Raw genomic sequence first — 23657 nt, forward strand, 5'->3', positions numbered from 1 at the left:
TGTTTCCCAGTGAATTGGGAGCACAGAAGTCCCGTACTTGTTGATGCTGCTTTGAGCAGTGCTGCCACTGTGATGACGTCAGCCAGACACTGTTTAACTGGTATCACTTGCTCATTACTGGTTTGCGCTGTTGCTCCAAGAGACCCACAACAGGCTACTGCTTCCCTGAGATGACAGAACAATTTTTTAACCTACAAAAAAATATTTAAAAATCCAAATAAACATCAACGACAAGAAACAAAAAACAAAACCCACACTTGAGAAAGGCACATAAAAATAAATCCCTCATTTAGAAAATGCATTTGAACATCTATATACCTCTGAGAAAAGCATCAGAAATAAAACACTACAGAGTACACAGACTTCACTTTTATATGTATGTTTAGAGCAAGGGTGATACTTTCAAGGTATTTTCAAACTACTGACTCACATTTTAAAATGAGACAATATAACTCAGGAGAGTAAAACTGTCAAACGCATTTTTCTACCTTAAGAATGGTAAAGTACAGACCATATATTTTACACAGCAGATGAAAGAACAGAAGTCTTCAATATTTCTGCTACTTAGCTCCCATTTCTGTCATCAGCTGATCTTCCCCAACGTTTTCTGATCAAATGTGCAATAGCAAGCAGATGAAAATGCTAATGAAAAATATGAAGCCACCATTAGAACTGTTCTTAAGCAGAAACCTATTCTTCCAAAAACAGAGTGACCCTTCACTTTGAAAGCAGAATGTATGCGGCAACTTGATGTTATGTGCTTATTTATTTGCAACAAAGCTTTGCTTTATTTTCATGTGGAAAAATTAATATTTACAGAGGTACATACTACCACTGCCTTCTATCAAAAGTACCTCAACACAGTAACGTACCAGTGAAATGAGCACACATTGTACCCTTTTAACCAGTCATGTGAAAATAAGATCTCGGCCAAGTAAGTTGGCTGCAGAAACAAAGACGTAACACTCAGCCTTCTGTCATAATAATTAGTAATTGTTCTTGCTGTATGTTGTGCATGGCTTTATACCATTAATTATAATCCATTGCAATTATTTAGAAAGTTAATAAGCAGTTAGTTATTTAGAAGATCATCTGATCAATTGCTTTAGGTTAAGTTGTCTATTAGTCAGGTCATTATGTAAGTGCCATTCAAAAACAATGCCTCAGCAGAACTGAATTTGATTTTAAATATCTGCCAAAATGACTGTTCTATGAACCAAGTGAAGCAATAGTAAATTTCCAACTGTGATCAGCCATTCAGCTTCCTCAGAAAGAGGGTGGTAAATGGAGCAAAAGTTACCTAGAAAGGATCTATCATAAGTCAGAGAGCAATAGGTTAAGCATGGGTAAACAATACAGTTGCCTCTACCTCTGAGGCTGAGGTCTGAGCAACAGACACATACGGATCCAGGAGTGACAACAGGCAATTAAAAAACCCTGTACCTTAAACATATTTCTTACTCATCTGTTCTCCTTCAATTTCATTAATAAAGTTACTTTCACTTATCATATAAAATTGCAGCCATTTGTCCTTCAAGCAACAAGAGTAAAATGAAACTTCAAACACCTAATTCACCTTGCTCCCAAGAGAGTTAGAAATTAGATTTTGTGAGAAATCAATTCTGTTTACAAAAGTGTGAAGAAAGCAAGTTTTCCAAGTCCTACTTCTAGCAAGCTTCAGAAAGGCAAAGGTTATTTTGCCAACATATACTGGCAACTAATACAAATTTATAAATGGCATTAAAGATTAAAAAAAAAAAAAGGTAGGCTGAAAAAAAGTTTAACAGTTCTCTTGGAACAGCTTCTTCTGCTCCTCTCTCCCCACCCAAAGTCTATAAACATAAAACGTATGTCTTAAGAACTTTTAAAAACTTAAGCTTTCCTTAAAAAGAAGGAAAAGCAAACCCTTGAAAGAGATAAAGAGAAGGCCATCTAAAAGATTTGTGTTTTTTTAAGCTTTCTTTCCCCTACATATTCCTACAGTGCACTCTGTGACAGCAGTAGAGGTTGTGGAGTTAAGCAATTGATGACGGGTTATTTCATTTGGCTTGGACTGGTGTACGCTTTGTTGGGTTAGAAACTGGCTGGGTAGCCAGGCCCAAAGAGTTGTAGTGAATGGAGTCAAATCTGGTTGGAGGCCGGTCACTAGTGGAGACCCCCAAGGCTCAGTGCTGGGGCCAGTTCTCTGTAATATCTTTATTGATGATCTGGATGAGGGGATCAAGTACACCCTCAGTAAGTTTGCAGATGACACCAAGTTAGGTGCGTGTGTCGATCTGCTCAAGGGTAGGAAGGCTCTGCAGGAGGATCTGGATAGGCTGGAGCGATGGGCTGAGGCCAACTGTATGAAGTTCAACAAGGCCAAGTGCCGGGTCCTGCATCTGGGGCGCAACAACCCCAAGCAGAGCTACAGGCTGGGAGATGAGTGGTTGGAAAGCTGCCTGGCCGAGAAGGACCTGGGAGTACTGGTTGATAGTCGGCTGAATATGAGCCAGCAGTGTGCTCAGGTGGCCAAGAAGGCCAACAGCATCCTGGCCTGTATAAGAAGCAGTGTGGCCAGCAGGACTAGGGAAGTGATTGTCCCCCTGTACTCGGCTCTGGTGAGGCCGCACCTCGAGTACTGTGTTCAGTTTTGGGCCCCTCGCTACAAGAAGGACATGGAGGTGCTCGAGAGAGTCCAGAGAAGGGCAACGAAGCTGGTGAGGGGTCTGGAGAACAAGTCTTACAAGGAGCAGCCGGGGGAGCTGGGATCGTTCAGCCTGGAAAAGAGGAGGCTCAGGGGAGACCTCATCGCTCTCTACAGGTACCTTAAAGGAGGCTGTAGCGAGGTGGGGGTTGGTCTACTCTCCCACGTGCCTGGTGACAGGACAAGGGGGAATGGGCTAAAGTTGTGCCAGGGGAGGTTTAGGTTGGATATTAGGAAGAACTTCTTTACTGAAAGGGTTGTTAGGCATTGGAATGGGCTGCCCAGGGAAGTGGTTGAGTCACCATCCCTGGAGGTCTTTAAAAGACATTTAGATGTAGCCCTTAGTGATATGGTTTAGTGGAGGACTTGTTAGTGTTAGGGCAGAGGTTGGACTGGGTGATCTTGGAGGTCTCTTCCAACCTAGATGATTCTGTGATTCATGAGAACTTCTAGCAGTAGTTGAGTCTCTAATTGGAAGTGATTACTTCTCAAAGCAAGTAGTTAAGAAACCATACAAATAAAGACTGAAAGGAAAGCACATCTTGTTCTACAAATCACAAAAAGATAAACTGACATGTTTAACTCCCTCACAAACCTATATGAAACTTACTGTTTTTCTACCTTCCTAACTCAAAGAGTCTGGAGAGTGTTGTTGGTGGTGGTGGTAAGTAAATCCATTAAGTGGAAGTTTGCTTGTGAAAAATGGACTTTGGACAATCACCTACTCTGCTTGGAGTTAATACATCATTTCCTGTTAGGTTAATCACGTTGTTCACCCCTCTGAAGGCAGTCTGGGCTCTATTCCACCGGTGTCTTTTAACAAGTAGCTTGCAAAGCACAAGCCTATCTCAACACACTGTTAGAGCTATGTGTCATATGTGTCACTCTTGGGTCAGTTTACAAGACTTCCAAGATACTAGTTCGAAGTAGAGAACTCTCTTCGTCATCACATAGTTTTCAACTGCAGACAAACTCCTCCAATTCTCGTGGAGGAATGTACACTCAGCATTATTGCTGGAAGACTGTTCAGAGTATCCACTTATAAACCTAGAGGAAAGGTGACACTCAACTGCAAATTTGAAGCACACATTCTTATATCAACTTTGGAATAGATATGTCTGTCTACTCCAGACCCATGTGATACGCAACTTGGTAAAATACATGAGGAAGGTATATGACACCATGAAACCTGGCAGAGCTCCAGCTGCTGTTTTGGTGTTTTCTTCAGGATTAGAGAGACAATGCAGGCAGGCATTTTACGCATAGCCACTCGAATGCCATCTCAAAATACAAATCGCTTCTCAGCTGAACCAATACAGGATGAAAGATAGGATGCAATTCACTCTCTCCTATGGAGAGAAAGTAAGTGAAAGTACTGCAGATGAAGTGAAAGAAATCTTGTGATTGATTTCTTTCATAAACTAGCTGTGCAGGTAGATAAGTTACTTGATTGTCATTTCCTAGTATTGCTACTGGGTCCCAGGATTTCTAGACAATTTGTAAAAACAAGACCAAAGACACAGGATCAAGAAAAGATACTGACACACTTAAAAATCACTGCACGGAATCATTGAATTGCATATAAAGTGACATTCTAATTGCTGGTGGTTATCAGCTTATCTTCCACACAGCAGATGCTGCAAGCTACTGTCATTAGCATGAATTTGAGTCAGGATATAAATGAATATATTATTTATTTTCAGAATAAATGCTTTCAGAAATAGGAATTAAAGCTCTTTCCCTCCAAATACTTCGCTACAGTAAAAAGAGAGGAATCCACTTCTTTCTTGTGGCACGTGAAATAACAAGAGTCCAAGAAAAGAGACATGGATAGAGAAATCTGAGCATAAGAGACTGTGACTACAGTAAATAACTTACGGAAGTCTCCTAAAACTTCTACGGTAACCTGAGGTCAAAAATGAAGTTATCACCACATGGTAACTAGATGATGGCTGGACTAAAACATGTTTCTCAAGCTGTATATCAATGAGAAACATCAAACTGCAGAGCACAGAGATGCAGAGCTCTCTCCTGAAACACGGTCACAACTCCCTCAGAAGGACTGTTAGAGAGATGCTTCAGCACTGTTGGGAGAAACTTCTACTGCTGTTTACTAAGGCGACCCCAATCTTGATGCCGCTGGCAGCAGGGATGATTCTTTTCAGCTACTATTTTTCTGTATTAGTAAGTGTCCTGGTTTTGGCCAGGACCGAGCTAATTTTCATCTTACTAGCTGGTATGGTGCTGTGTTTTGGATTTAGGATGAGAATAATGCTGATAACACACCAATGTTTTAGTTGCTGCTGAGCAGTGCCTGCACAGAGCCAGGCTGTTTCCTGCTTCTGGTGCTGCCCTGCCAGCAAGGAGGCTGGGGGTGCACCAGGAGATGGGAGGACACAGCCAGGACAGCAGGCCCAGACTGACCAGAGGGATGTCCCATACCATAAGGCATTGTCCAGTAGCAGCAGTGTAAGGGCAGAAATGCTCTGTGCTAGATCCTCTCGTACCTGGTGCATGAGCATAGTCTCAGACAGTGAAGACTAGATAATTACGTGCATGCCCCAAACAGAGAAGATTACAATCTAAGCAAGACAGAATGCAAGGCTTCCTCTTGGAATACACACTGACACATTCCCAGAGACATAACAGCAAGAAAATTCAGGCAATGATCTCCTCCTGTGCCATGACCCTTCCAGGTAAAATTAATTAGACTGTGTTGCCTTTCAACCTCAGCTGTTACACAAGGGTTCTCTTTTACAATTTACAGATTGAAAATCTGTTATTTTTGAAAACCTCAATTAAACTGAGTGTTGTTTCTTAAAAGGACTTTCATCTAAATGTACAACCAGTTCATTCTGCCTCTGTTAAAGCTTCCTATTCACGACCACTGCATGATATATTGAGGGAAAACAAAAACAAACAAAAAAAAAACACACAAACCACACACAAAAACAAAAAACACCATACCAAAGAATAAGAAAACAGTAAATCTGCTTATTTTAAATTCTCACCTTAAAATAAATTCATCTTAGGTTTTACCTGGCAAGCTAGGTGGCATTAAAATAGTACACTGCAAAGGAGAAGTAACTCTAAGTTTTACTACTATTAGTATCACTCACTAATAAAAGGTATAAAAGAACTTTCAAATTAGACAAAGTGATACACAGCCAAATTTAACATTAACATATAAATAGGACTGAATTTGAATCACACATTTTGACAGCCACTAGGCACTCAAAATCTAGCATTCACTCCAGTGGCACGCTATATTATTTTTTCTGACAGAACAGTTCTCCACTTCCACAGCTATATTCCAAAACAGGAATTCAAGAACAAAAAGTAATCTGTTAACACTTACTAAGGACATTTCCACAAAGAGTTTTCCTGTCCCCACTGCTACATGTTTCAACAGCTCAGGAATCCAGCCCTGGTAGTTCCATATTTACTTAGACCATAAAGATTAGCATTCCAGTAACTGTCAGCAACAAATCAGCTCAGCACAGCAGCACTGGTGAGAACAGGCATGCACAAGGGGCTCAAAGTTTTAACAGCTATGTTATGAATACTTACAAAAACATACTCAACTCCTGTAAAACTGAAGGCAAAGCATATCACCAGATTTTCTTTTGTGTAGTGACCACTACCAGAAGCACAAACTAACTCTACTGCGCTCTAATGGAAGTAATGGAACAAAAATAAAGAAACATTTCTTATCTGTTATTTCACGGAAAAACAAAACGAAACAAAAAACAAAAACCACATCATACACTAAATAGCTATACAACATTTCTAAATCAGGAAACTCTCAAGAAGACTTCTTTTGGAAACATTATAACAAAACAACTACAAAAGACTTTGCAACATTTGTATTTTAGCATTCAGCTGTAAAAGCAGTGTAACTGTTGCTCATCTGTTACAGCACTCCGTACATGAAACATACAAACATACACAAAACAAGTCCTTCCCTTGGCCTGTCCCCCTACACTGCCCCTTTTAACCTTTCAGCTTACTGCTGTAGGCATATTCAAACCACTATGAACCCATTACCAGTTCCTTCCAATTCAAATTAAGCAGTGAAAACCTGAACTGTTTTAATAGCAATTTTTCAGGTTGTCTCAGAAAGATGTCAAAAGCTTTTTGACATCTTCCTGTTAGAGATGCTGTAAGTAACATTTTCATTACCTGCACAAATAACAGCAAAAATGATTGCCTCACTACCACTAAAAGATATCTGATCTGTTTTATAACTCCAATTCTGCAACCCAATTTAAGGTGCAAACAAGCCACAAAAGAAGGTTGGTTCGTTGGGTTGTCGGTGGCATTGAAAGCACGTGGAGGAGGGGAGCAGAAGTGGAGACAGAAAGGACGAATTGGCAGAGTTTGAAATCTGGGAGCTAACAGCATACTCATGTATGAGACTGCCAAATGTAAGGACCGAGTGCTCCAAAATCATACAGAAAGAGGTGACACTATGAGAATTATACAACAGAGAAGCCGAGGAGTAGTCTGCATTTGTTGCTTTTAGTAAGCTGCTTGGCTGTACCCAAAAGCCTAGCACAACTCTCAGACTGACAGATGAAAAGCCATGGCCTATGCTAAAGACAACTGCGAACACGCCAAATTCCTTCTGTTTACAGGAATGCCACAAACATTTTGTACACTGTTCCAAAACCATTCTCATGTAGTACTTTACGTATTACTCACCCAGAAAAATTAACAGCTCCCTTTCCACAACTGAGACTGACCAACCTTTCAGTTTCACTTCACTGCTCTACTAAGACCTGAAGAAGCATTCTGAAGAACCAACAAGAGCCAGAAGTCTTCCTTGACAGTTATTTGCTCCAAACATTTTCCCTGGCCAGTTAATTATTGCACTGTTACCTGCACTCCATCTTCAGCTGTTAAGTGCACAGGTGCTTTTACTCACGCTTTTTTTTCTGCTTGGTAACCACCAAGACATTTTTCTGATAAACTACTTGAAACCACTGAGACAGGAGGGAACAGAAACAGCGTTTGCCCCGCTCCACTCAAATGCTCTGACCACTAGGCTGCGATAATCTAACTGCACGTTCTCCTTCCACCAACAGTTTTCTTTAAAGCTGTGGGTTTCTTCTTACAGGAGAGAGCTCCCTGCTCCAGGTTCCAAGCAGAAGGTACCTACTGTGCCAAAACTTACCAGTGTGATGTCTATGCTCCAGACCAACAGGAGTTCAAAAATACCCACCTTACTGGCATTTTCTACTGGAAACAACTGTGGCTGGCGCTACTTGCAGGGGCGCTTACATTTCTTGAAATAATATAGTTAGACTAGACAACTAACTGCAGTTGCCCAAATCTGCCAGAGACATGGATGTTTTTACCCAAGAACTGTTCTACCTACACGCTTGTGCCTAAAGTGGGGTTTCAACCTGACCCTCTGTATCACCGCAGCATAACCCAGCCAACTAAAACTTTACAGCTGCACACAACTATATGAACCAGGATTCTGTTAAAAAGCCAGCTTATAGAGAGCAAAGACATGCCCTTTAGGTTGTCGATGAATGAGGTTTCTAGTCTTAAAACACAACGGCCATAGTTTTGTGACAGTAACTATCTGGCTGACTTACCTGTGTTTGATTTCCTTTCTAGTAATTCTGCAGTTAAGCAAAATATTTCTAGACATTTAGAGTTAACAAAGTGAAATATCTTTTCAATGCAGATATCTTTCCCTCATCAAATTATTCACTCGCAGAACCACTTTTTTCCTAACATCTCACTGCTTAAAAGTATGACTTTTCAGCACGTGTATGGAGGTCTGCTGAAACTTACTCAGAGTTTTAAAAGGAGGCACCCCAAATACTGCATTTATCACAGCCTTCAACCCTTTAGCAGTCAGAGAGTTGAAACGGGAAAGTCAACTACTAAAATCATTCAACACAAGAGTCAGAACTGCCTTAAAAGCAGTCACTTTCATCCCTCAGACAGAAAAGGAGAACTTTTTAAAACAGGCAAACAAACCGATGTTTGGCATGCATTGCTAGCGCTGCTCCCGCACAGCCACAGAACAGATAACCTCCATATCATTAATTGTCAAGTTCATTTCCTAATCAAACCTTGCCGGGCACATCTCACGCAGACACCTATATTTGCAGCAACTCTGGATGTTCCGAGGAAGGCCGGCTTTTGTTAGAGATCCGATTCAAAGACGTGAAAACAGCTTCCCCGCGTTCTCGCGGACAGAAGAGCCTCTTTCTCTGACTTGCAGAGATGCGAAAGCCCAGTACCACAGCCCCGGCAGCCCCTGCGGGCCTGCTCCCTTCTAACCACAGCCGCCAGGAGCACGAAACTCCTTCGCCCAAAGCACCGGCCAGCCAGCACACGCGAACCGGCACCAAAAACCCCACGTTTCTCACGCGTGAAGCACAAACGCGCCCCGTCGCACCGGCCGGCTGCCCCTGCCAGGACCGGCTTCATACCCGAGCGGCTTTGCTACTGCCCGAACCACAAGCTATGGGGCTCGAGGGGGGGCCGTTACGAGGGGGAGGGGGGTGGAGGAGGGGGGTGGGGGGCGCTGTGAGGGCCCCCAACCGCCGCCAACCGCCCGCGGCCTCGCCTCACCTGCGCGTAGCGCCGCCGCCGCGCCCGGCACCGCCCCCGCCGGCTCCCGTGGAAGAGCCACCGCCTCGTGCTCGTGCTCGTGCTCGTACCCGCGCGCCCCCGCCCCGCCCCGCCCCGCCCCCCGCGGCGGCCCGCCCCCACCCTGCCCGCCGCTGCCGCCGCACTTCCGGGGGCGCCACATAAGTTCCGCGAGGGAGGCGGTGGCTGCCGCGGTGAGGAGGGTGGGGGGGAGCAGCTGCGGTACCTCGGCTGCAGCAGGTGCGTGCAAGGCAGCGCCCCACGGCTGGCCGGGGCCGGGGCCGGGGGCGCGGCGCGCGGGGCGGGGCGGGGCGGGGAGGGGAGGGGAGGAAAAAAGATCGCGTCGGCGCTGCTCCGCGCATGCGCGGGCCTTTCCGCTCCGAGCTGCCTGCTCCCAGCGTGCCCCACGTGGGCTGCTGAGAGCGGCGCGGTGCATGATGGGGGTTGTAGTCTGGAGGGGGGCGCGGCGGGAGAGTGGCAGCGAGGGCCCCTTCCCTTCCCTTCCTAGCGTTAGCGAGTTACTTGCCGCGGGCGCTTACTGCCAGCTATGGCCGTGGGCGGGCGGCGCCATCTTGCGAGCCTCCCGTAGCGCCCAGGTGCTGCAAGGTGCCCCCGTGGGTGGCACCTGGCGCGGCCAGGAGTGCTGGCTCCTGGGATGGAAACCGCCTCGCAGTTACCGTGGTGTTTTTGAGGGAAACTGGATGTTAAAAAGCGAATTAGCCGAGTGTTAAGAGCTACCACTGCTTCGGCTAAGACACTGAAACAAAGAGGCTGGGTTATAGGAAACTTTCAATCTCTTTGACTAAATATTTTCCTTGACTGTAAAGCAGTGCTTTCTTTTCCTACTTAAAAGGTGTTGAGAACTGATTACTGATTGTATAATTATGTCATTTTTAGAGTGCTAGATAAGTTACAAATACTGGCAGAGGTACCATACAAATTACCTGTAGCAATGATTTATTCCAAAATAAAACTGGAAGATCACATAACTTGTCTTCAGATTTATTTTTTTTCCCAAGATAGAGCAAAACAAACTATAAAGACCGTAGTATTGGGGGAAAAAATGAGTAGGGGCACAGGAAACCAAATATACAGGCAGGAAGCGCACTTAATGTCTTCCTTTTAGGCAGTGATCCAGCAGTCTGCTCCAGTACTTAAATTTGATAGTTTAGGATCCTGGTCAGTACGCTAAATGCATGTGGATGCTACATCATGTGTTCTTTCTTCACTGGTTTATGTGCACTCTACCCAGTTTTTATATCAGAAACTGACACAGCAGGAATGAAGGCAGCTTCTCTTCAGCTGAAGTATGAGCTGTGGTCCGCCTCAGATGTGTCTTATGGCTGTGCAACATTTTTATTTTTATTTTTTAGAGCCCGCAGCCATGTGCTGCATAGAGAACATTCACTGTCACAAACAAGATATGCATGATGAGCAAAAACTACTGAAAGAATACAGGCTGTTCTGGAATGTGTTTTCTTGCAAAGTGTGAAAATCTGTCAAACCAAAATGGTCCATTATCCCAATGTTTCAGTGAGGAATTATACCTTTTGACTTCCAGATGTGCTTGGGTAACTGCTGATTCACCTTCAGCAGAAGCCCTGAGCGAAGCTTAAGTGCATATCCCTTGTAAATAGAGTGCTGGTGAAGAACAGTTAAAATAATCTTTTCTTATCAGATATGCTAGTTAATCAACTGCTTTGAAACAACAAAAATAATACTTTTATCATGGTAGCCTCACCTTCCTTCCTGCTCTTATCCAATTTACCAATTCTGTCAGCTGTTTTGGCTTGTACTATCAGCTCTAAATTTCCAAGAAACTGCTCTGCCAGCCAAGATTACTAGAAACAGTGCCATGTTCTGGCTTCAGTCCTTCCTATTCTGAAACATCCTCTTTCCTGGTAGAGAGGGTTGTACTGCTAAGCGTTTTATCTGTACAAGTTCTCTCAATTAGGAGAATTTTGCTTTAAAATTGTAATGTTGAATGACAAGAGACCTGGCTGTTTGTGAAAGCCAGGTCTTGCTTATGTAAAACGAAGTATTCAGTGGGGCAAAGGTCTTGTCATTGCTTGAATGTGAAGTTCCTGGCATTCATTTGATGCTGATAACACAGCCCAGCTATATACGAGGAATATGATATTCTATAAATAATATAAAGCATTTCACTTTCTGGGAGAAACAGTGTGACTAAAAGCAGACATAATCACGGTAGAGCTTTTTACCTCTTTCCAACTTCCAGTATAGTAAAGGCAGGTGAGAATCTTGAAATTGGAAAATAAATATCCTGACTTACACATTAAGCTTTCAAATAGCATCATTGCATGGATGCTGGAGTGACTGGATATTGTCAATTTCCCCACAATCATGTGCCCATCAGGGCAGACAGGCTGATTATTGCTTTTAGCAGGCTATGCATTGCCACACTGTGTAGTCTTGGGACGCTGCAAAGATAAGGAAGTAATTTGGCGAATGCTCTGGATAACGAGCATTCATTAAAAAATTGTGACATGGCAGACTCCAAGTCTGATCCTGCTCTTGTAGGAGGCAATTAGAGCAGGATCAAAGAGCTGCTCCATCTGCTTGTTTATTAATGGAGGAGCAGATCTTAAAAAAACAAAAAAAAAACCACTGAAATCACATAGTGTCTGCATGAGTATGTCTGTCTGTCATTAACTGATAATTATTCTGAGGCTACTCATGGTAGACCTAAACTTTTCCTGCACCAACGATGCATTTTACTAATGATATTTTAGTTTTTTAATGTGATCAGAAAGCCCATGTGAGGGAATTAACTGCCTACTTATGTGCAGAATCACGTTTGGGACATCAGAATCCAGTTGTCAGAGAAATTAATGACGAAAATAAATTTGTGTCAGTCTCTGTCTGGGGAGTTGGTTTCTCCTATTTGTCTGTTTTCTCATCAGGGTGGCTGTTTGGACACATTTAATTCCTAGCACACCTGTATGGGGAAGCTATCCAAATGTTTAAGAATAAGAAGAGCTATTTCTTTCTGTTCTCATTTCTTTCCCCACTCTGCAATGAATACAGTGGAAGACTCCATTGGTTCAGAAGTTTTAAAATATATGTTGACAAAACTAACTTTGTATACAACAAAGTAGCGTGTTGAGTAGTGTTCCTTATCCTTATCGCTCATGTCGATGACGGTGTGGGTTATCAAAAGCAGTGCAGTGGGTGGTGTGATAGGCTCTTGGGCACAAAGCTTGAAAGATATGAAGCAATTCATGGGATTAAAATACAGCTGCCCTAAGCTTTCTGGAGAGACAGCTCAGTTGGATAAGTCAACGTGCTACATTATCAGGATACCTCTGTTTGAACTACAGTAATCCAGTAAATTAAACTAGTCTAAACTGAACTAGGAGAAACTTGAAGATATGTTACTGTGGCAGTTGCTCCATCTGACAAATACTGTGCATTTTGTGCAGGTTAGCGATGGTACGCAGTGGAAAAAACGGTGGCCTCCACCTTAAGCAGATTGCATACTACAAAAGAACGGGGGAATATCATCCCACCACGTTATCAAGTGAAAGAAGTGGAATCAGGAGAGCAGCCAAAAAATTTGTTTTCAAAGGTAAACATATTATTTCAAACTAATCTGAAATGTTAATTTTTTAGGTGAAGATTTACCAATACAAAAATTGAAAGTGCTATCTTGCTCTGCGGCATGCTGTGCTGTTAATATACATCCTTCATGAAAAACACAGCCTGCCTATCCCACGTTAATATATAACAGAATGTTTGCAGAAACACAACCTGCTTTACTCCTTACTGGAAGGGTTTTATGTATCTGTCTGAAAGCCAAGCCTTGTTTTAGATACCGGATTTGTATCCATTGCAACCCGTGATTCATAGAACTGCAGGAGGACAAGCCCTGGTCTGCAGCTATTGACAGGGAACGTTTGGCCCTGGGCTGGAGCACCCTGGATGTGGGCAGCAATGCAAGCATGGGTTTGCTGTCTGTCACCTTAGAGTGACTCCCCACCCACCCTAGCTTTGTTATATCCCCATGAAGAAAGCTTCAGGTATTGAGCCTTTGTGGTTTGCTGTGTGCTCGATCCCATCAAACCTGCCCAGCCTTTGCAGAGAAAAAGCAGGGAGGAGTTAAAGCTGCGGATCACAATGTATGGTTACTTGGCAGGCAGTCAATATGCCTCATAACACATCCTGCTCTTCCTTCTCACTCCCAGCACTAGGTTTAGTTTCTGCTGGGCTTCCTGTGAGAACATAGTTTGCATTCTGACTTGCCCTTGTAACACCTCATGCCCAGATTAATAAATATTGTTGAACCCTTGGCTCTTGGGAGAAAATAGTTAAAAAGAAAATTCAAACAAACACACACACACACACACACACACACAAAAACAAACAAACAAACCAACCACCAAAAAAACACCAAACCTACTATCACACAAAGGTAAAATGAAGATGGCTTACTAAATTCTATACTGGGTCATGCCCAATACTTTACTAAACTAAACAACTGCAGAAGGCAAAGCACTTGTGTATAACTTGCTGGTATTTTTCTTTCAGAAAATAAATTGTTCTATGTCGGAAAAGACAGAAAACAAATGCGCCTGGTAATTGTTTCAGATGAAGAGAAGAAAAAGGTTCTTGCGAAATGCCATGAAAATGCTGCAGGCACTCATCACGGTATATCAAGGACACTGACTTTAGTGGAATCTAATTACTACTGGACCTCTGTAACAAATGATGTCAAACAGTGGGTATGGTTTCATAGCTCCAGGATATTTTTTAATGTAGTCTTTGTTGCAAACACTTTGTAATCGTATGACTTTGATATGGTAATCACCCATACTGCTTCACGATGAGGAAACATAAGCTTACAATCAAACTTTAAATGGACTTTATGCCAAAGCACAGTGCTTTCTTGTTATTTTTCTTTTTTTTCTTTTATTCTCAACCTTGTAGCTTGCAATATATTAGCCAGTGGCGGGGAGCCATACTGCATTTCAGTATGCGGGGCACATGGGGTCTTTGGGAGGGATTTCTTTGGCAAGCTGTCTTGCCTTTGTTCATTAGGATACAGTGTACCTTCTCCGCGGTGTACTGCTGGCCGGAGTGGCTGCTGGCAGATGAAAAATGGCCTCTGCCTCGAACTAGGTGTGTTCGGGAGGCAGGTAAACAAATTGATGCTTAGGACTGTTCCTTCTCCTCCTTCACCCAAATGTACGTTGACATAATCCCAAGGCAGAACTTGATCCTTGAGCAAACCATATGTAAACATGTTCCTTGTGGCAAAATTATTGCTGCCATCAGCTTGCTCTATCACCTGAGTATTTAGAGTCCATGTGCAACTGTAACATGAACTGAAAATGAGTCTTTGCTTTCACTTCAGACTTAGAAAAGGGGTTCTGTCCTGTAGCTAAAGCTGACCCATGTTATGTGTGGCAGATGGTGCTTACTGCCAAAGTTTGACAGCCACAGCATACGCAATAGAACCAAAAGGGAAATGATTGGGATTTTTTGCTTTCAATCCAGATGTTTCATACTTCCTTTAGTATTTACGGATGATAATTTTAAAGTTTATACTATGGACTTGAAAGAGCACAGTGCTTTCAGGATGAGCAGAGTTCATCCTGAACTGCTGTGCATTTCCTTCTCCTGGCCTTCACTATTGTTTGGTTTTGTTTTGTTTTCATCCTGGGGCTGAAAAACCTAATGATAAAAAATCATAGGAAAAGATAAAATGAGTTCATCTGACATTGCCTGGGTCTGACCTGACTTAGAGAGGAATAATGGAGATTTATGATATTTTTTTGTTGTAAACCTTCAACATCACTTTTTATTGACAGGATCTCCCCTGGTTTCTGCACTAGGTATATGCATGCCAGCATTGCCAAGTGGCAAAGAATACGACGACCACCACCCCCAAACCACACCCTATCAAAGCAGAGGACCCCTGGACAGCAGTCACTGTAGCCCTAGTGGGACCTTTTAATGTTACCAGCAGAAGCCACAAGTATATCATAATCATGATAGATTTGTTCACAAAATGGGCTGTTATTTTGCCTCTGCATGACACTTCAGCAGCTGAAATTGCTAAGGCAATCATGAGTGTATTTTTCTTATATGGACCACCTCAAAAAATGCCTATTGATCAAGGGAAGGAGCTTGCTTATCAGGTATGTCTTTACATAGCTTTTGTTTGTTTATTTTTGAGAAAAATACACTTTTTCCCCATATTAAACTTGCATTTTAGACCAGTCTTGTGGGGAAAAAAAAACAACCATAAATCTGATACCCAAATGTTTATTTTCTTTAATCAAAAAAAAATAGATTCAGAAATTGACAAGCTGATTATTTGCAATAGTAATATTATGCAGCATTTCCCAGGGATGTTTTCTTTTGGTAAAGAGCAAAAAATACATAATGTGTATCTTGTCACTTAATTGAAGCGGATCAAGCTTTCACATACCAACATGTTGCTGTATTTCATCTGTCAAGTATTTCATATTGCTCAGTATAGCAGATAGGCCAATGTCAAAAATATCCTTAGATACAGTGACAATGAAGAACTTCTCACTCTTTGATTCCCTTCAGAGATCATGAAATCATGAGGCTATGATATGGAGAAAATGACAAATTGAGTTAGTAGCAGGAGTGCTTTTAGAAACCACCTATTACTGGCTCCAGAGCCTTACTGATTCTTTTAGCTCTCATTACTGAGTCTGGACAGTTATGTGGGAATGTGTATAGAAGAGTTTTGCTCGGTCACCATTTTACCAACAAAATAGGTAGAAACTTTCAATGATTGTCTTCTTTTTCTTTTTAAGATAAACAAAGAACTATTTGCACTGTTTGGAATGAAACAAATAGTATTGTCTTATCCTCAGACTGATGAAGTAAATGAAAGAACATGCAAGACAATCAAAGCTTTCCTTAACAAATACTGCACAGACCATCCAAATGATTGGGATGAACATTTGTCTGCTATTGCCTATGCTTTCAATTTGACTAATTTGGTAAGTCAAAGTTCTTCCTTTTTCAACTGAAGTCCTTCAAAATACCTGCAAAACGGCATGTTAAATTTGCTTGCTTTTTGCTCCCCACTTAAACAGGAGCCAGATCAAACCACTCCCTATTTCCAAATGTTTAATCGTAACCCGTATGTTGTTGATCCAATGAATGTATGTATGGAAGAAGATAATATGTTTGCCAAAATATTTGAAGCAACCAAAAGAGCCAGTCAAGCACTGGAAGAAGAGAAAACCTCAGATTGTCAGGTAAATGGTATAATTTCAAATTTTAATAGGAAGGAGACAGAAGAGAGAGAAGATGAAAAGATTTGAAGTATAACCTTTAGCAATACATCTTTTTTTTTTTCTTCCCTTCGGCCTGGGATCCCTAGATTCCAGTGTACATATGCTTGTATGCATGTGGAGGGAGTAAACTTAAGAGAGGAGACCTATTTCCAGGGGATTCATGTTTGACTTAGAGGGCAGCGTATGCATGGAAGCTGAAAAACATTGCCTATAGACTATTGACTTAGAACATGAAGATAAAATCCCCTTTTACAGAACTCCCCAGCTTTACGCATTATGAATTACATCTAAAGACGTCTAATATTTTTACTTCTGCATTATTAACCAATGTTATGAAAATACATGATTACTTCTGGAAAATGTACTTCATATCTATATCTTTTGCAGGTGGAGAAAACCTCTTCAGATGAACAGAAAAACAGAAACAAAATCACTGTCAAAAAGAAGCCAAAGCAATTAAATACCCTTCAACTTAAAGTTGGTCATGAAGTCCTCAGACAAAGAAAAAACTGGTGGAAAGATGGTCGTTTCCAGTCAGAGTGGGTCGGTCCTTGTATTATAGATTATATCACAGATAATGGTTCTGCAATATTAAGAGATGCTACAGGATCCAGGTTGAAAAGACCCATCAAGATGTCTCACCTCAAGCCATACATAAGAGGGTCCAATGAAAAAGGTATATACACGTGTGTTTTGTGTGTGTGTGTATATATATATGTACGTATGTATTTCTAAGTTTTTCTGTCATGTCTTGGTGTTAGGTGAGTTTATCACAGCGAGCAGGTATCATTCACTCACTAGTGTGAACTAAACCGCTGGATAGCAATGTAATCAGTTTTCATTAATGAGAGCAGTGAGTGTGAGTGGCTTCAAACCTATGCAGAGCATGGAACAGAGCTAATGAATCATGTTTAAAGTCGGTTTAAAAATAGTTTCTATTAAAGTTGCTTTTAATATGTGGTTTGGCCCTGTTCATGCTGGCTGGCCAAAAGATGTGAGAAGTATAATTCAGCTGAACTGTATTCAAAAAGCATTTTTTAACTCCTGTGTTCCTGTTTTGATACAGACAGGATTCACATTCATTTTCCTCATGAAATGGGAATGTATTTTTTTTTGCCTTATCTGACTAGTATATATGGTACCTGTTTAGAGTTTATTTTTGAACAACAAAAAGGCCTATTTGCTAAAACCTTAAAAAACAAAGACTACCTCAGAGAGCTGATTTTTGAAGAGTTTGTTTTAAATTTCAGTACTGAAGAGGTAAACAGGTTTCTTGTACCAGAGCAATAAAATGTCATGCTCAAAAGGAGAATTTGCGGAAATTCCCAAACGCTTGGGAAATCAACTGACAATGTTTCTCTTATACATTCAGAGTACTCTTTTGCAATGGTGCTGCCTTAATCAAACAACAGCAGCTGTTTCTTTTCTGCTGATGCTATCTTTGGGTCACTTCAGGCATTTGGAATAAAAGGAATACTCAGTGTTTGGAAGACTTTTGTCTCAGAACTGCTTTGTTGTTCAGGGTTCTTGAAAAGAAATTCCTGCCCTCTTGGCATGTGTGGTTAAGTCCTAGTTCTTCAAAGTGCATAAACTGTATTGAGACAGCCATCTCTTCCGTCACCTCCTAAAACTGAGGAGCATGCAAGTCTGAAACTAATTCTGGAATTTCACATGGGAAGCTGGTATTGAGGTCACTTGTCAGCCTCCATTGCAGCTTGAGTAAACAAAAACAGCAGTATCACATCGCTTCTCCTGGACACTGCTCTTGCTTAGACCATCACTCTGTGGCTTCCAGCTCTTTGCTGAATTACTGAGCTGTAAGGAGGAAGTCACACGTGTCCTGCAGGCAGGTCCTCTCCAGTTGCTGCAATGACTTTAGTAAATTGTAGCACTGTTTGCAAAGTTAGGTGCAGTTGTCTTTCTAGGATCAGTGTATAACACCATTACCAATAAATACTGCAGAAGCAGAAAGTAAATGGAGAGTTTCTTCCCTTTCACAGGAAGTGACTGAAGATTAGTTGTTTGACACAGGGAAAAAAAAAATATTAAAGGATTGTGAATATTTATAAATTGTAAAATTATAGTTTTATATTCATACATATTTACATTGTGGAGAGACGTAAACTGGACTGTGCTAAGTAATTGACAGGCCTTATCAAATGGCCTAACAGAAGTCAGGAAAGGGAGTATTATTTCATTACAATAAGGGTAGTGAAACCTGGCAGTGAATGACAGCTTTTTCATCCGTAAAGAAACACGCCTATCTTTGTAACAAAGGACCTCTCTTTATTAGCAGGTGTGGACTGTTTTGTCTGCAACTTATTTACTATTCCTACTGCCCTCCAGTAACAGTCTGTTGGCTCTTCCTTTGCATAACCTTGAATGGGAGCAAATCATTTGCAGTGTTCTCTGTGAAATAAATGTGGAAAAAGTGCATCTTAGGTGAGGTATCTGTGGCCTGTAGGTGCTGTTAAGTATTTTGCTTACACTTCAGATTTTGGAGCAGGGTATCTTCTCTGTATAACACTAGAAGTGTGGATTTAGTCTTTTTCAGCAGTAAAGACAAGCCTTGGAAATGGAGTGTTTATTTTTTACATTATTTGAAAATCTTTTGCAGGTAAGAAAGGGCAAGTAGAAGCAAGGTATTTTTCAAACTTTTTGTAACAATCTTGACCTAAAGATAAATCTTGAGTTGGTGCGTTGATATGTGCTCGTGGTATAGGCATTACAGATTAAAAGTCTGTGTGGACCTGGGTTGTTGCTTACTACCCGGATGTTTGTATAACCTGGCAGAGGTTGCAGGACACCTTGTACATGTGTACATCTGTGTGTCTGAAGCAATATTTTTTTTCTTGTTTGAATGTGGTTTACTTTAAATATTAATCTCAAGAGAATCCCAGTGGTTCCAGTGCTCAAACGATTCAAAAGTGCAAATAGGAAGATTGAGGACACATCTGTCAAGAAACATAACTTGCAAAGGAAATTGTAGCCCCTAAAATACTTGATTTGACATGAGAGTCCTCATCTGAGCAAGAAGGTTGGCCCTAAGTCATCTTCCAAAACAGAAGTATAAACCCCGTGAGGACACTTACACATTTAATTTGGCTGGTCAGACTATTTTTATTTTATTTGAACTCACTTGGAAAAATCAAACATGGCAAGCATATGTTAGATAGAAGAAAAGTTCAATAGTACCATACAGTAGCAATCAATATTATGGTCTTTAAATTCTATAAAAGTATTTTATTTCTTTTTTATTTCTTAAAGTCTGTTGTTTTGAATTGTGATTTTTCCCAGCAATAGTTAGGAGATGACACATTACTTTGTGAGTTGGTGTACAACACGGAAGAATCTGCATGCCTGTTCATGTAACGTATTATTAGTTCAGTAGCTGACTATGACAGGCCTCAAGCTAGTCCACTGACATAGAAAAAAAAAAAGACAACCCTTCTTTCTTAACATGAAGTACTGCAAGCATTATTTTATGGATATATGAGATGCAACCAAATATTTGGTGCTTAGTGAAATTAGGAAATCCATATAATCAGATTCCTGCCATTCAAACTTTCTTGTCGTCTTACAAAAATAGTTTTGAAAAGTAAGTCGGCAACTCACTATCATTTAATTATGGCTTTCAGCAAACCAGGAGCATCTACTTTAATGGGTACTTTTATTTTGCAGACAACCACTACTTCTTACGAGGTGCAGTAGTTGTTGACCATGATTATATTGGCGTATCTGAAAGACCATATAATCCAAGCCAGCAAGACCCTATTGCTGAAGGGGAAATAAATGCCTATGCGAGAGGAGTCATGTCTGCTGCACAAATGCCACCTTCAGCCTGCAAAGACCAAGATTCAACAGATGGTAAACATCAGTCTGAGGCGACAGAAGATCATTGCATTGAACCAAACAATGCAAAGCCAGAGCAATGGCCTTCACCTTGCTGGACACTTCAGACCAAGATAGAAGACACTTAAGCAAGCGGTCTCCTGTCATATTTCATTGGCAGTTTGGAGCACCTGTGGCAGACTGAACAGTTCCAAATTCCTCAGCCAAATCCACTTTACTCTATGAGTTTAAGAATACTGCAGGTATTCAGTGGTTAATTTACATGGGCATTAAGAAGCAATTGCTCTGTTAACAAAATATGGGCACAACCTAGTAAAAGCACATGTTCTACTACTGTCTGAATTTAAGAACACTGCAAGTGACCAGTGGTTAATTTATGTGGGCATTGAGAAGTAATCACTTGATTACCAGAAGTACTGTCACAACCTAGTAAAAGCGTAAGTTTTCATCATGAATTTGCATTCCAATTTTTGCTGGTAAAATGGCAATATGGCCCAACCCTACTGTTACCCTCTCAGGACACAGCACATCATTTCACAGTAACAATGTTTTCATTAATCCTTACATGACTCATTGCTAACATGCAGACCTATTGTGGGATAAATACAACCTAAGCAACTTAACATAAATTTTTCTCCAATGTACAAATGTAAAGAAGCTTATGTTGTCCTCTTCCTGTTACAGAACTTTCTCATTCTTCCTGAGAAGCTGCAGTTTTTAATTTTTAGTCTAACCCACCACTCTAAGATCTCACAAAACAGTAAAGCTGCCAAAATCAAATACAGCGAGTATTTTGCATATGAAACAGTGAGGCCTTTAGCTGCTCTTGCTCATCAAAGCTCTGCTAAGGAGAGCAATTTCAGTTCCTTACACGTGGCAGAATCTTAACAGTAGTCAGCATTCATTTGTGCTTTCCTCACAAACATCTGGTTTCCCTGACTTCTTTCCAGATCTAGCGTAGGTTTGGAGATTTCCACTGATAGTTCTCTAGGAAAGGTGAGGACCAGTGTTGCTTATTCTCTGAATTCCTTGAGTAAGTTGTTACAGGCTAGGACTTCCTGCAAAGAAGACTCTATTTCATGGTAAGATGAAAATATATCTACTGCTCAAGTTACATGAACAGAAACTTTCACATGGAAAACTGATGAATGTAAGCTGGTTCTATTTATAGAGGAGTGACAGGAAGAGGAAGAATGCTAGTGTAGAGAGCTGAATTTAGAAATACAGCAACTTCTGTCAGATGCTGAGGAGGACTTGCTTATCTTGCTCTTTGAATACCCGCATTCTGTCATCTTTGCTGCTGGATGTCATGCGACATAATACAGGTGGTTTTTAGTTAGCTTAAATAGCTGGTTGTATTGCTATTGTCTTTTGACAAAACCTAGAAGAAGAAAGTATTATTTATTAATGGTTTTTCAGCTAATCTTAGGTAAAAAGACTTTGTCCCCAAGGCTAATTAGATATCTAGCTCATGCAGAAATTCACACCCATTGTGCAGTATGCCTACAGTGTCATGGGCCTGAGCTGTGTAAAAGAACAGCTCAGCACAACGGTGGTATTCCAGCATCTGATCTTAAAACCCCTCTGAAAGTGCTTAATTCTCAGTACTTTTTCCCCCACTGAGTCTGAGAAGGCAGTTGCGGAGAGGCAGCTTGGGGACGTGGGTTGTGCAGAATGGCGTGCAGCACGCCGGATTTGCGGTGGGTGTGGACAGCAGCACAACCTTGTATTTATCTATTAACTGCTGCTACCTGCGGGCTGTACCGCCCTCTGGGGACTGCTGTTCTTCGGATCTCTGCTGTAGTGCAGTCAAGGTAGTAAAGTAAGTGGCCTTGGGGAAATATGCTTATTGTCTTAAAAAAAAAAAAAAAAAAAAGGGCTAGGGAATTCTGTGAAATTACATTGAACTTTCTTACAACAGAAAAGAAATGGTTGCAAACAGGACATAACTGGTAACTGTGAGCATCGGCCTTACTTGGATTTTATTTTCCCCCAGTAGTGAGCGCTGTGGTCACACAGTATTTTTTCTCTGGAACAGCAATTTAAAAAGAACAGCCAGTTCAGGTGCTGTGCTCAGGTTCATGGGTACCAGTGATTCAAGTCCTGAACTTCCCCAAGCAGCCAGAACGGTGGCTACCAGATCCTTTAACAGAGACCTAGGTTATTTAAACCAATCCCTCCTCCTTCATATCTGCCTTTATTTCTTCCACTACCCAGAGTGATCACTACCCAGAGTGACATCTGCTAGGATGGCTTTATATTGTTAGATGCATTGTATGTGTGTGAAGTGTATATATATGTAATTGTATATTATATATATTTTTGCTTTACCTTCCCTGTTCCTTATTCATATACAGTTCAATGGAGCCCTTTTCTGTGGTAGGTGTGCAGGGGAGCAGGGGTAACAAGTGTTGTGTACTTGTTATAGCTACACTGGAGAGAAATAAAATGCTAAACTGGCAGTGGATAGGAAAAACAGTAACTATGTAACAAATTGTGTAATGCTGATCATTCAGGTTTACTGGTAATTGCAATATACTGTGTTAACAGGCAGCCATTAGTATCTCTTCGGTGCTCCTAAAAGAGGCCTTCTCTGCACGTGGGAGGTTTACTGAAATAAAATGCATGAGTTTCAAGCTAGCAACTCTAAAAGCAATCACTGGAAACTGTGAAAAAGGTACCACCAGGAAACCTGAGACATTGCTAGCAGCAGGCTGTGGTTGGTACGCTGAGGGAAAGCTTGCACCTCAGCCTAGCAAAGTGCTCCTCAGTATGTGCCTGTGCCCACGGTGAGTCATCACCACCAGCTTCTGGCTCATGTTTTGACCAACCTGCATAAAATTACTAATGCTCATCTGTAATCATCTTCTCTGCTGGCACACAGGTCTGATTTATGATGGGATAGTAGCGGAAGACTACTGTTGTTGTAACAGCGTTCATGGAAATTCCGTTTTCATGTAGAGTGTTCCCCCTCATGGCCTCTTTCTCAGTGAGGAGGAATAGAAGGGAGCACAGCATGAAGGAAATGAAAATTCGCTTGTTTCTTCCAGCACAGGAATATAAGCATTTTTCCTTTGGGTTTGCTACTACCACTAATTACCAGCTACCGTTTTGTTAAATGAAAAACATTCCAGAAAACAAACAGAAAACAACAATCTTTCACTAAAAGTCTTCTATACAAGCACTCAAAATATTTCAGTATG

At 41.4% G+C, this 23657-nt stretch overlaps 1 protein-coding gene across 3 annotated transcripts; it reads left to right on the plus strand.

Annotated features, from left to right (window-relative positions):
• Positions 1–62: 62 nt before the first annotated feature.
• Positions 63–23101, plus strand: GIN1 (gypsy retrotransposon integrase 1). Of its 3 annotated transcripts, none has more exons than XM_040540668.1 (9): positions 63–189; positions 9526–9541; positions 12745–12890; positions 13850–14043; positions 15157–15462; positions 16114–16302; positions 16399–16563; positions 16990–17278; positions 20284–23101. In XM_040540668.1, exons 1-9 carry the CDS (start codon positions 171–173, stop codon positions 20580–20582), a joined length of 1623 nt encoding a protein of 540 aa, XP_040396602.1. In that variant the 5' UTR covers positions 63–170; the 3' UTR covers positions 20583–23101. The 3 variants fall into 3 exon arrangements, with proteins under 3 accessions (XP_040396602.1, XP_040396603.1, XP_040396604.1); XM_040540669.1 differs by having other exon boundaries at positions 16174–16302; XM_040540670.1 differs by lacking the exons at positions 63–189; positions 9526–9541; positions 12745–12890 and having other exon boundaries at positions 13849–13969.
• Positions 23102–23657: the final 556 nt, after the last annotated feature.

Source organism: Cygnus olor, chromosome Z, assembly GCF_009769625.2.
Source record: "Cygnus olor isolate bCygOlo1 chromosome Z, bCygOlo1.pri.v2, whole genome shotgun sequence".
Lineage (NCBI taxonomy): Eukaryota > Metazoa > Chordata > Aves > Anseriformes > Anatidae > Cygnus > Cygnus olor.

Bases quoted from the DNA above. Each gene is read 5' to 3' on its own strand.
- GIN1 (XM_040540668.1), top strand. The intron at 12,891-13,849 runs GTAAACATATTA...TTTTTCTTTCAG, and splicing joins CAAAAAATTTGTTTTCAAAG to AAAATAAATTGTTCTATGTC. The intron at 14,044-15,156 runs GTATGGTTTCAT...TTTCTGCACTAG, and splicing joins CAAATGATGTCAAACAGTGG to GTATATGCATGCCAGCATTG.